Source organism: Plutella xylostella, chromosome 20 (assembly GCF_932276165.1).
Source record: "Plutella xylostella chromosome 20, ilPluXylo3.1, whole genome shotgun sequence".
In the NCBI taxonomy this organism is placed as follows: domain Eukaryota; kingdom Metazoa; phylum Arthropoda; class Insecta; order Lepidoptera; family Plutellidae; genus Plutella; species Plutella xylostella.
The window spans coordinates 5,372,413-5,386,425 of record NC_064000.1 but is presented as its reverse complement, the minus strand read 5'-3'; the positions used below and the strand labels follow the sequence as shown (position 1 = coordinate 5,386,425).

The window sequence follows — 14,013 nt, the reverse complement described above, 5'->3', positions numbered from 1 at the left end:
GTTCTCACTCCCGTGGCAGTTTTTCGGCTGGAGTCAAAGGTTCTCGGCATAAACAAACCATCAAGGCCTCACGGCACGGGTCCGTTATCGACGTCGATTAACTCGTTTACTGCGCGCTCCACCAATCACAGCTAAATAATTAACGCGAATCACGATATGGCTATATTTATCTACGTAGATAACGGACCTGTGCAGCAAGGATAGACGGTATAACACAGCGGTATTGTCTCGTTGAGGCCTCGTTCGAGAGCTCTCGGCGAGACAGCTAGCGAGCGCCGCGCGAGAGTGTGAAGCCCCCATAAAACGTGCGTTTTTGTCATCGATCAAGATACGCGAGTAATCGTGGGAAGCGACGCGCATGAGCAGAGCGACGTATTGTCTGCGCGCGCGCATAGCTGCTGCGCTTCCACAAGGCTCGCGACGCGTGATTGGTGGGTGACAGTGACAGTGACACATGCAAGGAAATCAGCCAGGGCCGCAAGTCTGCTAAATATAATGGATATCATAAAATAATAATTTAAAAAAATAAAATACCGACTTCTAAAATTACTAAAAAGTAAGAAATAATTAATAATAGCAGGAACTGTTCTTTTTTATGTTGGTGCCGTGACAAAGAAATCTGCAGAAATATAGCACCAACTTCAAAAAGAAGAAGAAGTTCCTGCTAGGTATTATTAATTATTTCTTACTTTTTAGTAATTTTTGTAGTCGGTTTTTTATTTTTTTAAATTATTATTTTATTTTATTGTTTTTAGTTATAAGAACTATATTTACGTTCTAAATTTCATTAGAATCGGTTAATAGTTGCCCAAAATGGAAATTCATACCCTGTTTTTACCCCTTTACCCACCCTTGGGGGTGAAACAAAATTCTGAAAAAAAATGGGACCACCTGGGAGCTCAACCCAATACATCAAAAAAATAATTTTCAAAATCTTTCCATAAACGGCGGAGTAATCGGTGAACATACATAAAAAAAAAGATCCCGACGAATTGAGAACCTCCTCCTTTTTTTGAAGTCGGTTAAAAAGTATGTCAATTGGATGATTGGATGTAAACACCAAGAAACTGCATATTTGATATTGATTGAAGTTCAGTCTGAATGGTGCGGTGTGTCAATGGAATGGGTATACTAGCAGACTTCGGGCCAAGTTTCAGGACTCTATAATTAAAAGTGTAAAAGTGATGCCCCTTGTATTTCCGGCTGGGGCAGATATTTGTTTAAAGACAGATATATTTGTCTTGGGTGTTGATATTTATATTTAGTATCTATCTATCTACTCGTATGTATTTGTGTAGATATATCAGCTGTCCGACACCCATAACACAGGTTCTGCCTAGCTTGGGGTCGGATGGCCGTGTGTGAGATGTCTCCACATATTTATTTATTATTCTGTACAATGTAACTAAACATCTTTACCTATGGGTTGGGTTAAAAAACATCAGTTGCTCAGTGCTTCAAGCAACAATGCTTGCTACAAGACATTGTGAAGAGCACAAAGTATCATTAATTAGATGTGGTTAGCGCCTTTCATTCACTGATGTGCAATTATGGCGTATGACCTACGGAGCTGTTTGATTATGCTGTGATTGGAGGAGACAGTCTGATTTCTTCTAAGATTGATGTTAAATAAAGTTGACTACTTTATTAAATTTGTACTCGCCATTATTTACGAGATCTTATAGTTATTAAATAGGTATATACAAATAACTCGTAAACTTGTAATAATTTAAGGGAAGTTTCTCAATTAAAATAGTTATGTAAATGTTACAGAGATTTAGGTACTTATATTTTTAAATTAACGTTTTTTAGGGTTCCGTAGCCAAAATGGCAAAAACGGAACCCTTATAGTTTCGTCATGTCCGTCTGTCCGTCTGTCCGTCTGTCCGTCTGTCCGTCTGTCACAGCCGATTTACTCGGAAGTACTACAGTGATGAAATTTGATGGGAATATGTGTTGTATGAACCGCTACAAAAATATGACACTAAATAGTAAAAAAAAGAATTGGGGGTGGGGCCCCCCATACATGTAACTGAGGGATGAAATTTTTTTTTTCGATGTACATACCTGTGTGGGGTATCAATAGAAAGGTCTTTTAAAATGATATAAAGTTTTCTAAAAAACATTTTTCTTAAAGTGAACGGTTTTTGAGATATCAGCTCTCAAAGTCGTAAAAAGTATGTCCCCCCCCCTCTATTTTTATAACTACGGGGTATAAAATTCTAAAAAAAATAGAGGTGATGCATGCTAATTAACTCTTTCAACGATTTTTGGTTTGATCAAAGTATCTCTTATAGTTTTTGAGATAGGTTGATTTAACTGTAATTTTGCTGCTACGGAACCCTTTGTGCGCGAGCCCGACTCGCACTTGGCCGGTTTTTTGTCTATTAATTCCTGCATCTTTTAGTCGCTGACTCATCGAAGTTGATAAATTTATGATGTCTATAATAAAAATTTATGGCAAACAAACAATACATAAACACAATAAAATTGATAAGTCAGATCCACCGATAGACATTGTTATACATGAAGCTAATAAATAATCATGTTCATTCTTGTTTACGACAATTTAAACTGCGGTAAATGATGTACGCATAAATCAGAATATGTTATTGTAATGATGTGTGATGTTTTTAAACTTTTAATACAGATGATGAGAATTAATATCAGTAAGCCACACAATTTTTCCTGTGGGTTAAGGCGGGGACACTTAACTAGTCAAGACTGAAGTTGGTTATTGTTTGTGTTCGGCAGATTCTTATCAGACACTATACACAGATCACTTATACTTAGCAAGTTCTTTATTAGCTACCAACACAAATATAGGGTGTTACAAAAGTTATATAGTATGCCGAAACAGTGGTCTCTCTCAGTGGGTCGTGCTACCCAACTTTGGCACTACGGCTTTTGGATATTAATGAAAGGATAAATGAAAAAAAGTATTACAAAGACGGCAATCATCACATCATCACGATCCATCACATCCCCACAGCTGGAGCACGGGTCTCCTTCTAATGAAGGGACTTTTTATGGGTCTAGTCCACCACGCTGGCCACATTATTAAAATTTATTAAGCCAACACTTCTATATTTTACTACTACTCGCGAGCAATGAAAAAGTTCCAGTGACAAAAGCATACAATTATCCTAAACATAAAATACTACATTAATGACGCCCCGTCCCGTTCAAAAGCGCATCAGATTATCATCATTACCAAATAAAAGCCAATATTTACGCTGTGCGTGTTAAAATTAGAAAAATGATTTAAAATTTAGGCCATTTGGTGTCGTTGTTTTGAAAGTGGAACTTTTTAATTCCTTGCGAGTGTAGCAAGTAACCCTTCTCTTATCCTATCCAATTTTAGGTATAAATCCAAATTAGAAATACAGTACAACTCCACTTAATAGCTCATCCTCACGCACGCCACAACAATTTCCCGTGCATCATCACAGTCCTAATCTGGACTGTCATCAGTGGTCGTGCCGCGATGATTTGTGATAAAACATATTTACACAAATATTCACCATGTACCGCCATGTACTACAGGTACATGCAAGGTCACACGTGCTGGTTAAAGTGTTTGATGTCAGTGTGAAGATGATCTATGCGGTTGATTGTTTCATTTTCGGATGATGGAGAAACAGAAGATGTGCATATTGCACATGTAGCTACGAATTACGGACTGTTTTGTATTTATTCTTATTCATTGAATAAAATATAGAGTCTGTAGAATTTACCGCTTTGCATATCCTTAAAACTTTTGCTATGGAAAATGTATGCAGGGGACCGATAAATAAAAATACTTTTTCGATAACGGGAAAAGCTAACGAGTATGCAGTAGAACGATTATAAGATTTTCGTATCATCAACTGTCACTGTCAAAATGTAAGGCAAATTTGTTAGTTCCAAAAGTGACATTTATTTTGTTTGTTCCTTATGTTTGTGTAGTATCGCATTGCTACGTAAGCCCGTGATAGGCCTACAGAAGCCTAATGCTTACCTAATCTTAAAACCGGAAGTTAGAAATCTAGTCGAGTCTATGGTTATGTGACGTCATAACCTAACGTGCTTACAAGCGACAGTAATGTATGACTAAATTATAGATTTTCTTGATAAGTATTACTGATCTACAGTAATTATTATTCTGCGGCTCGCTTCCTTATAATCATGTGATTAATTAATTATTGTTAATTCTAGGCTATTTATAAAATGCTAAAATGCAATGTCTAGTTTTGTGGTTAAAGTTAATAAAGAGTAGAATTTGTGAGTTGAATGTAAAGTAAAGATAATATAATTAATTAAATAATTATACAGGTTGATGCAAGTATTAGTATGAGTGATCCGTAATGGGGTGACTTCGGGGATCATTCTGTTTTCAACGACAAAAAAATCTGAACGACAACAAAGTGTCTATGGAGAAGCTATTTTTTTTTCGAGTTTTAAAAAATTCAATGGCCCAATTTGTTGTAGGGTTAAAAATGACATGAATAAGTTACGGGTGGTGCAGATAATTTCATAATTGATTATAGACATAATAGGCTTTATATGTATATAGAGATCGTGTAAATTCTCATCTTAATTGGATGATCAGCCATAACTTCATGTACTTACCTACCTACCTACTAATATTATGTATAAATTAGATTGAGAATGAAATTCCCAGAAATTCACACACAAATAAGGAAATTTTATTTTCAATAATGAAGCAGTCCTTTTTACTGGCCATTTAATAAAAAAACGTATAAAAAAAATCCAGTCCAACTGACCACCTGTGCTTAAAAAAAGACTATTTTAATATCATTTTCAATTTGAATGGCAAATTAATCTAGCGGTCACTTTACTACGTAACGTGATTATCACGTTTTCGTATAGAGACAATACAAACCTTTCATCATCATCATCAAGATCATCAGAATATAGCAAACCACTGCTGGACGTAGGCCTCTCGGTAGCTTTCTGCATCCAATCATTCAACATCATTATCAACCTTTCGCAATCGCAAGTCGTCTCCCCATCTAGCCAGAGGGCGTAGGACTACGTTTACCTAATCGAATATCGAATGCTAACTTTACCACTGGGCAAAAAGTGTTTTTCACGATTTTCTTTAACAAGTAATATAGAATACATTGTAGCCCTAATAAACACAAAATAAAGTTAGCGTTGTTGGACACTATGATGGTAGCTAGCAGTCTATGGATGGATACGTGGCATTTTTACATACACTAGATTGGTTAGTTAGTTAAGGGTTGTATTGTAAGATGTCACTACCACCTAAACTAGCTGAGAACAGTTTAGTATGAATATAATTGTTATGGAGGCCGCTTTTGGTATAAGTAATTCATTTATTTATGCTTTTACTAAATTATTAGACAGTTATGAGTATTAAAACAAAAACTTTAGTTACCTACGTCATGAGATGTAAATGACCACGTAAGTTCGCAGTTCAGACTAGATTGAAACTAAGAAAACTGAATAGATTTAAATAATTAATCATAATTTATTTCATATTTTACCGACTTCATTGTTAAAGCTTTGTGGCAAGTTTTATAATTGATAAAGCTAATATAGTATCACAAATGCCTACATCTTCACGATGATAAATTCTCTAACAAACAAATACTTGTGTTATATTTTATGTGCACTATTAAATGATAATACGGTTGGGTTATTAACTTCTAATGTCTTTCTACAGCGTGTTTCAAAAAGGGTATACTAGCCCTATGGGGTTGATCACGGGGCCATTGTCATCAAAAAAAGGTTCTAACTGTTTTTTTCTGTAGAACAAAAGTTGTTTAGGATGACTGCTTGAGCCATCCCGTTACAGTTTAGTATACCATTTTTGCAAAATCCTGTATAAGATATTGTACCTATCGTACCTACTTAACAAGCTGTCAAATAAACAGGGCTGCCATAGTATTTAACACTGTCTGTGTCCAGACATCTGTTATGTACAGTTTTAAGGTTATATACCTCGTAAATATTACCCATAATATCCATGTTCGTTAAATTCACAGGGTTGCCACTTGTCGCCCCACATTTAAATGGCTACGTATGTATTACCTAATTATTTTTAATAGTAGCACCTTATGTCAACATGATATCGACCAGTAATATTATGACAGTTGAGCTAACATATAAAAGTATGTATAGGGCATTCTATTTTATACAGAATACTTCAAAATATGTACATAAAAATGAACCCATATGACCTAGAAAGGCCGTCTGTATTTCTTTGTGAGTTAGGTATAGGGAATATACGGTTGTTTTATGTTAATAGTACCACACTCATCAACATTCATCATCGCTGAATCTCATTTAGGCCATGTAGTATGTCAAACATCGATATTCATAGATACATCAATATAAAACGACAGCTCTATAACAAGATATAAACTCAAAATATCTGAGTTGATCAGAAACATTGGCTACGCCCCATTTTGGTATTTGACTCCTAAGAAGTGAGGATTGGGTATAAAAGTAACTATCTCTGCTAACAATAGAGGCAACCCTACATATGAATTTATGCATTCAACAGCATAGTTTAAATACTGGCATTTATGAATTTAGTTTTAGACATTTCAGTGTATTGTAAGTAGCCACAAACTGCTACAACACTTGATGGCTAGTCCCTAACAAGGCCGGCCACATTTTACCATTCGATTAACAACAATGAGACCGACATAATTGGACTCAAGCCCGCCTTAAAACAATATTCAACCTCATTGTGCGAAATTAATCGTCTATGGTCAGTTGGGAAAGGAATTCGATATACCACCTCCTTTTGGTGCCATGAGCAGAACATGCGGCCTAATTCTAACTCATTCTGTACTGGTTGGAAATGATTTTTGAATTTGGAGTTCCCACATCGCTTCATCAATGAGTCAGAGCATTCCAATTTCAAATTGTACAGGTTGGTAAACGTAACAGAATACATTGCACAACTGGCATAGTGCACATTCTGTGATACAATCGCGGGTTTAATTTCCTTAATCTGTGCTCGTGTCTTTCCGGAGTTCGCTCACAAACTCATGCTCCTCTCGCCGTCATCTCTTATTAGATAAGACCTGTCGTGGGAAACCGCTTTCACTTGTCAAAACGGGTGCAGTTTTTGCTTTGAGGAGAACAATTGCCTTTTATATGCATTGCCTGTTTGCTTGGGGATTGCCGCTGATGCTATTGATAATGACACAATGAGACGTGTCAATGGGAAGCCAATAATGTAGTGAAGTGGAGTGTGATGGCAAACTCTACAGTACCGGGTTATACCTTTCAGTTACGACTTTAGGTACTATTGTCTTACCTGTACTAATTTTATTCAACATTGTTCTATTTCCGAAGTACCTCTAAACTAAATAGGTTTCGCTTTTCACTGTAGATTAGATATGACTATGTTAGATATCAGTAGTTAGAGCATAATATAATTGAAAACTCAAAAACGACTGAACTGAGTCGAAGATACCAGGGAAAAACGTATACCTACTTGTGATTTTTTTGTTTGTACCTTTATGTTTTATACTATCGGATCGAGATGTATACTAAACTTTGAGGCCTCTGAAGATGTCAATAATTAATAGGGATTTCAGGATCTGATAATGATTTTTTTATCCTTAAGTCCTTAGGTATCAAGAGAATAATTAGTATAACCTTAGGCGAAGCAGGAAATATACGACATGTAATGTACATAATATGTGCCGGTTATTTAATCTCAAGTAGAACGAGCTAAATTCTATACATATTTCCATTGAAACCTATAAAACTTGAAAGCCGGTAGATATTTTGTATGTATATAGGTATACTATGTGATATTACATAATGTGTACCGTTACATATCAATATACGAATACAAACCTACTACTACTGGGCTTATTTTATATTTAAAGTGCCGATTTCTTGGTTTACATTATTAAATACCGGTATCAGTATAAATGTTGAGTTGAAATATTAAACCAGTCGTATTGTTTGCATTGTACCACATACTGTTGCATAATTATTAGCTGGGCCACCACATCGTTCCAAATATAATTAACTAAAACAATAGACTACGCAAAAAGTTATAGGTAATTATCTACACCGCTACTGTATAGTTTAGTTCGCGTATAAAAGTTATCCTACTAATATGTAAACATGCGAAAGTTTGTGAGTTTGTGTGTATGTTTGTTACATCTTCAAGTTAAAACGGCTGAACCGATTTTCATGAAATTTGGTATGAAGTTAGCTGGAGTTATAGTTAATCCAGAGTGGATTATCATAGGCTACTTTTAATAGCGGAATTCCCCAAGGAAAACTTTTTAAGGCGAAGCGAAGATCGCGGAAACACCTTGTCCAAGATAAATTGATTCCTAAAACGAGCAACAAAAAGTTCAACTTACCGAAACCAACTCCTCGTAGTGAACACCGTCAGGCTGCGTGTCGTTCTCGTGAGCCCTGAACATCTTCAGGCCTTCCTTCTTCACCAACCCCTCCTGCCTCCTCAGCACCAGCTTCAGAGGCTTGCCGAAAGCCTCCAACTCAATCTTGTGCACATCATCCTCCTGCCCGTCAACCACTTGTTCACGATCACTGACCACTTCACTGTCACTCTCACTAGACTTTGACACATCGAAGTTGACACTGACAGTCGTGTTAAGCTCACCAATCAGATCCACGTCTTTGATCTCCTGTCTCGCTCGCATAAACATCTGGTCATTTAGCAAGGAGGGTGGGTCGGTTTCAGTCTTCCACGGTTTGGAGCGCGTTTTTTCGTGCGGTGTTTTGGCGTTTGTTTTCGTGTGTTGGTTGAGGGTGGTGGTGGCGATGTGGCGGCGCGCCAGGCGGTGCGTCAGGGTGACGGGGTGGTAGGCTGGCACCAGGTCCCGATGCTCCACGTGGAACACGCTTCGGAGCTCGTCGGCTGTCAGGTGCTCGTGAAGCTGAAATGAAATGAGCGGTTAGTTGTTTGCGTTTGGATTGAAGAATTTTGGGGAATAAAGTTACGAGATTTGGAATGAATGCGTTTAATATGTAAAGATTAACATCTAATTATAATGAGTAGGTATTGTAACGAATGAAGGTATTTTTCAATGAAAATATGACCGTATATTTTCATTGACGAATACACACAATGAACGACTCTATATAAAACTCCAATAAATATTAACCATTCATAAAAAAAGTTATAGGACGTCTTAGCTATTGAACTGTTTTGTCCCTCTTTGTCAAGGAACAAATAAAATTGTTCTCTGACAGAAAGGGACCACGCGTCCTATACATTATCTATCAATAAAGCGGTAAATATCTAAATAAAGGAGAATGGCGATTTCTCTATGGCGCCATGACCCAGAGCGGCCATTGATGAAACATACACTGATGTGTAGTCCGTGACTACAGCATATACTGGTATTAATTTTATTATTATGAGGCATGGGAGAACGAAGATATAGGTGCTGAAAGATCAAGTCTTTCTACTGTACTAGATGTTACCCTCGAGTTAAAAATTGATTTTAAAAGTGTTCCCGTGGGAATTCCTGGATAAAAAGTATTTTATGTTACTTCGGGATAAGGGGAACTTGAATAGAATGAAATAATTTTTGAAATTGGTCTCTTTATAAAAATAGGTTTCTGAGTTTGAAATGTGCAAAAATAATTATGATATTATTTGCATAAATAAAATCATGTAATACATTCTGTGATGCGCTATGTATTGGGAATCCCATGATTTAGATTATAAAACTTATTTGTGCTTGTACCATTCATCAAAATCTTATTTAACGAAAAAAAAATCTTTAATTAATTTACTTTTGAACCCTAATATCTCAAGAACCCCATGGTTTAAATTTTTTTAAATATTTTTCCCTGATTACAGTCATTTTTATCAATAACTTAAAATAGGTTTGGTTAGTGGCTGCTAACTTATGCAAAGCGGGTCAGGTTTCGCCATTCTTCTTTCTTAAAGAATTCGTAAAAAAACGATTCTTTATTTTAATATACAACCATTTATAACTATAATATCACAATATATATTACAACCTATCAATATTTAAAACGCATATTATTGTGAAACAACTGTAACCTTTGTCAGTTTAACTTTGATTTATGATCAAATCGATTTTTAATTCCTTTTTGTAAAATAAAACTTTATTATTAACACAGTATAGTCACGCACAGTGCCATGGCTACAGACCCCTTAGCATGAATTTTCATCGTGAACGTGACGTGAAATTACTCGATGAATTTTGTAGGGAAATTTTAGTTCTGCTACCGACCGCCAGGGGCGCTGTTCATATTTTCATACAAAATTACCCGATGAATTCTACTTCACGTTTACGATGAAAATTCATGCTAAGGGGTCAGAATAGCTTTGCCCTTTTTGTCACACATACATTTATACCGTATTCAAATGTATTTGTTTATACGGTCCTATAGTTAATAAATCACTTAAATTATACCAACTTATCAGTAGGAAATCATCACAATCATAAAACAAGAGAAAAACTGGTCATAAAATATAGTCTTAAATAAAACTTAATCCATACTCTATACAGGGTGTTGCAAAGTGGTATACTAAAGCCGAAAGGGGGGTGACTCATGGGGTCATTATAAACAACTTATTTTCAATGCGTTTAGGAAATTCTCGATAATTTTTTTGGTTCATCATAGCAAAAAAGTCACGTGACCAACAAAGTTTCTAAGCAAATATTTTTTTCGGGTACTTTCAAAAATTATTCAGAAAGACACCCCGAGTCACCCCCTTTCGGCTTAGTACAGTACGGAGGCATTTTGCAACAGCCTGTATATCCCAGATAAAAACATTGGTTATACTGAGTCAGTTATATTTGCTTCCAAAAAACCAACCAAAACAAAAGACTTGTCTATGCCCTGAAGTATTCCTGGCTGAACAACTTTCATTTCCTTTGCTGCTTCAGCCCAAGGTCCCCTGGTAAACTTATTTTTTTATTCCATACTCTTAGGGGGTCACTCTATATGACAAAAAACTAAGTTTTGAAGCGCTGCTGCGCGAGCCACGACTCTATCTCGTTATATTAAACTATCACGTTATATTAAACTATCTCGTTATATTAAACTATCACGTTATATTAAACTATCACGTTATATTAAACTATCACGTTATATTAAACGCCGATTGTAAGACAGCTCTCGTTAGTTCGTTTTTCTTAAGTATAGAGTAACCCCACATTATCCAGCTAAATTGACTTAAAGTCAACCTTTGTTACACATATTTCTCGAAAGGAAGTCGAAAGCCTTGAATACGGTTATTGGTAATCACTTTTTGAGATTTTATTTTTTAATTACAACGTTTTAATATAAGCGCTAAAGTTAAAGTCCTTGCTTTACCGTGAGATTTGTATTAAAATGTGCTTTATATTGGAACAATGAAAAATGTTGAAGTGTATTAAGTACTCAGATCCCATGATGACCGCGTTATTTAATAGTTTTTTTCGGAAAACTCATTAGGTATTGATTAAGGTTAGTATGGTGTTTATGACTGAGTAAGAGTCATACAGCATAATATATTTTGACTAAGGCGCCGTTAAAACTATGAGGTACAAAGAATAATTTTAGTTCGTGCTAGGTATATGAGTTAACATCGCGTCGTTGTCGGTCCAGCGGGTTGGATGGCGTCCCACGCTACTCTTCCTGGTGTATCATTTGTTTACAAATCGGGATAGGTATTTTACCACAATATTCACTAACCTTAGGTACAAGCACTAATCAAATTCTACTCATTGTTCTAGGAACGATACATTCAACATGAAACTAGGCGAATTTAAATAACGTTATTAGCAGATATTTTATGACTTCCGTTATTAAAATGTAGTAGTGAGTACTGGGTCTTTGCAATTTATGCCATTTAAAGACATTGGGGCAATTCGTTCATTTAATTTTAAACATTATAATGACCATTTCTCACGTATCTACGTACAGTCCAACTATAAAGTCGTTAAAACGGAAGTGGATCCTAACTATCATTAAGAGATACGTTTAAGGAAATAGGTATACTAACTGTTCCATGCCAATATATCTATGAAAATATTATGTATGTTCGTAAAAACTTAAATTCATTTAGTAAAGTAGGAGCCACTCACGGTATTGAGACCAGAAACAAAAATAAGTTGCTTTTCCCCACACTCAGACTTTCGAAAACAAACACATCATTCATGGGGAACTGTATACGTTTTTATAATAAATTATCAAATGAAGCAATAAACCTTACTGAGCAAAAATTTAAGAATTATGTTAAAGCTACATTATGTAGTAAAGCTTACTATAGTATAAATGATTATTTAAACGACAAAAACGCGTGGTCTTGTCCACCTCAGCTAAGGCTATTGAAAAAATGAAATGGATATAGGTACTTAAGTAAAATTGTAGGTACTAGATATAAGTAAAAATTGTAATAGATTATAAGGAAAAAGTTGAAAAGATGCTCGAGGAGTTTCTTTCGCCATTTCTTTCCTTCTCAATGACGGGGCCTTTGTGAAATGGTGGTATTGTAAAATTTTACGTCGATTAAACCATTTGAATTTGAATTTGAATTTGACTAATTGTTTAAGATCGTATTTAATCGATCTGTTTTATTTATTAAAGGACAAATCCGTTCAAAATCTATAGTCAATCGGTATTTTATTTTTAAAATGTATGTAAAAGTAAGTAAATAACTGATAATCATAAAAAGTCTTAGCAAAATAGCACTCTTTGATGTCAGGACTTTATAGTTCGACTGTAGGTTTACATATGAATGCTAAGCTGATCTAAATTTAGCGCCATAACTTTAATTGTTACGGTAGGTCGTCTTGTGGCCTTGGAAGCAATGCTACAGTTACATTGCAGAAATGATATTTATTATTTAGTTCAAGCTCAATATAAAATATACATGCAAATCTTGTTATTACTGCTTCTTGATGATTTAGATAAATAAATGTAAATTTTTAATAAACAGACGACCGAATGGCGTAGTGGTTAGTGACCCTGACTACTGAACCGATGGTCCCGGGTTCGATTCCCGGCTGGGGCAGATATTTGTTTAAATACAGATATTTGTTCTCGGGTCTTGGATGTGCCCGTAAAATGGCAATAGGCCCGCCCCCTATTACATTGGGACTAACATAACACTCTGGCGAAAAGTGGGTGCAGCATTGCACCTCTGTCTACCCCGCAAGGGAGTACATTAATACAAGGCGTGAGTGCGTATTTTTTATTTATTTTTTTAAATGTAAATTTTAGGTAGATACCTTCATTTACAATGAAGACGAAATGTTCAGATTGTAAAAAATCTTTTCTTATAGTTTTTGTAGGACATCCGTAGTTATCTCAACCATCGTTCAAAAACGACAACCATTAGTTAAAGACCAACAAAATTCATGACTCACGTGATATTATTAATTACACCTTTTTTAATCCCGTCTAATCCGAACCTTGGCCTCTATACACTATTGTACAAATGACAGTCACAAAACAAGTGACAGTAGATAGGTGTAATGACATTCTTCTTGACCGGAAGTGGCGGGTGTCCTTTGTCAATAATGTGAGTAGGATGTCGACATTGTATCGAATATCGATACGATTGTATAATTAGTTCGTGTACAGTATCACTTACAGTTTGATTGGACTATCGACTTTTAAATTAAACTAAGTATGTTTGCAGGACATTGATGAAGCATAGTTAAAAAATGTTTTATTAATTTGTTACTTAAATTAATGCTCTCCGAGCTTATTATTATGTATTGAAGTTATAATTATTACCACTTGAACTATAAGAACACAACACATAAGTTGAATAAGAAAGGTTCATCTTCTATATTTAAAGACCGCAATGGACTACAACTGTTTAGACTTTTCCAAATACACGAGCCCGCATGTACAGTAAGAGGCAGAGAATCCTGACCCCCCTCAGAATCATTGTCACTATGAGAGGGGGGTCAGGTTTTTCTGCACCTGACCGTACCTAAACAAAACATAATTAGCATATTTCAGTCACAGCACGCTAACCTCGATTAGTGGTTCACTTATTATATA

General features: G+C 35.6%; 1 protein-coding gene across 3 annotated transcripts in view; it reads right to left on the bottom strand.

The window, feature by feature from the left end:
• Window positions 1-14,013, bottom strand: part of LOC105384643 (A disintegrin and metalloproteinase with thrombospondin motifs 1) — a 110,525-nt gene that overhangs the window by 25,190 nt on the left and 71,322 nt on the right. For all 3 annotated transcript variants that reach the window (XM_048628163.1, XM_048628162.1, XM_048628164.1), the window contains exon 3: window positions 8,370-8,909. In XM_048628163.1, coding sequence (XP_048484120.1) covers window positions 8,370-8,909 — 540 coding nt within the window. The remainder of the gene's footprint in view (window positions 1-8,369; window positions 8,910-14,013) is intronic.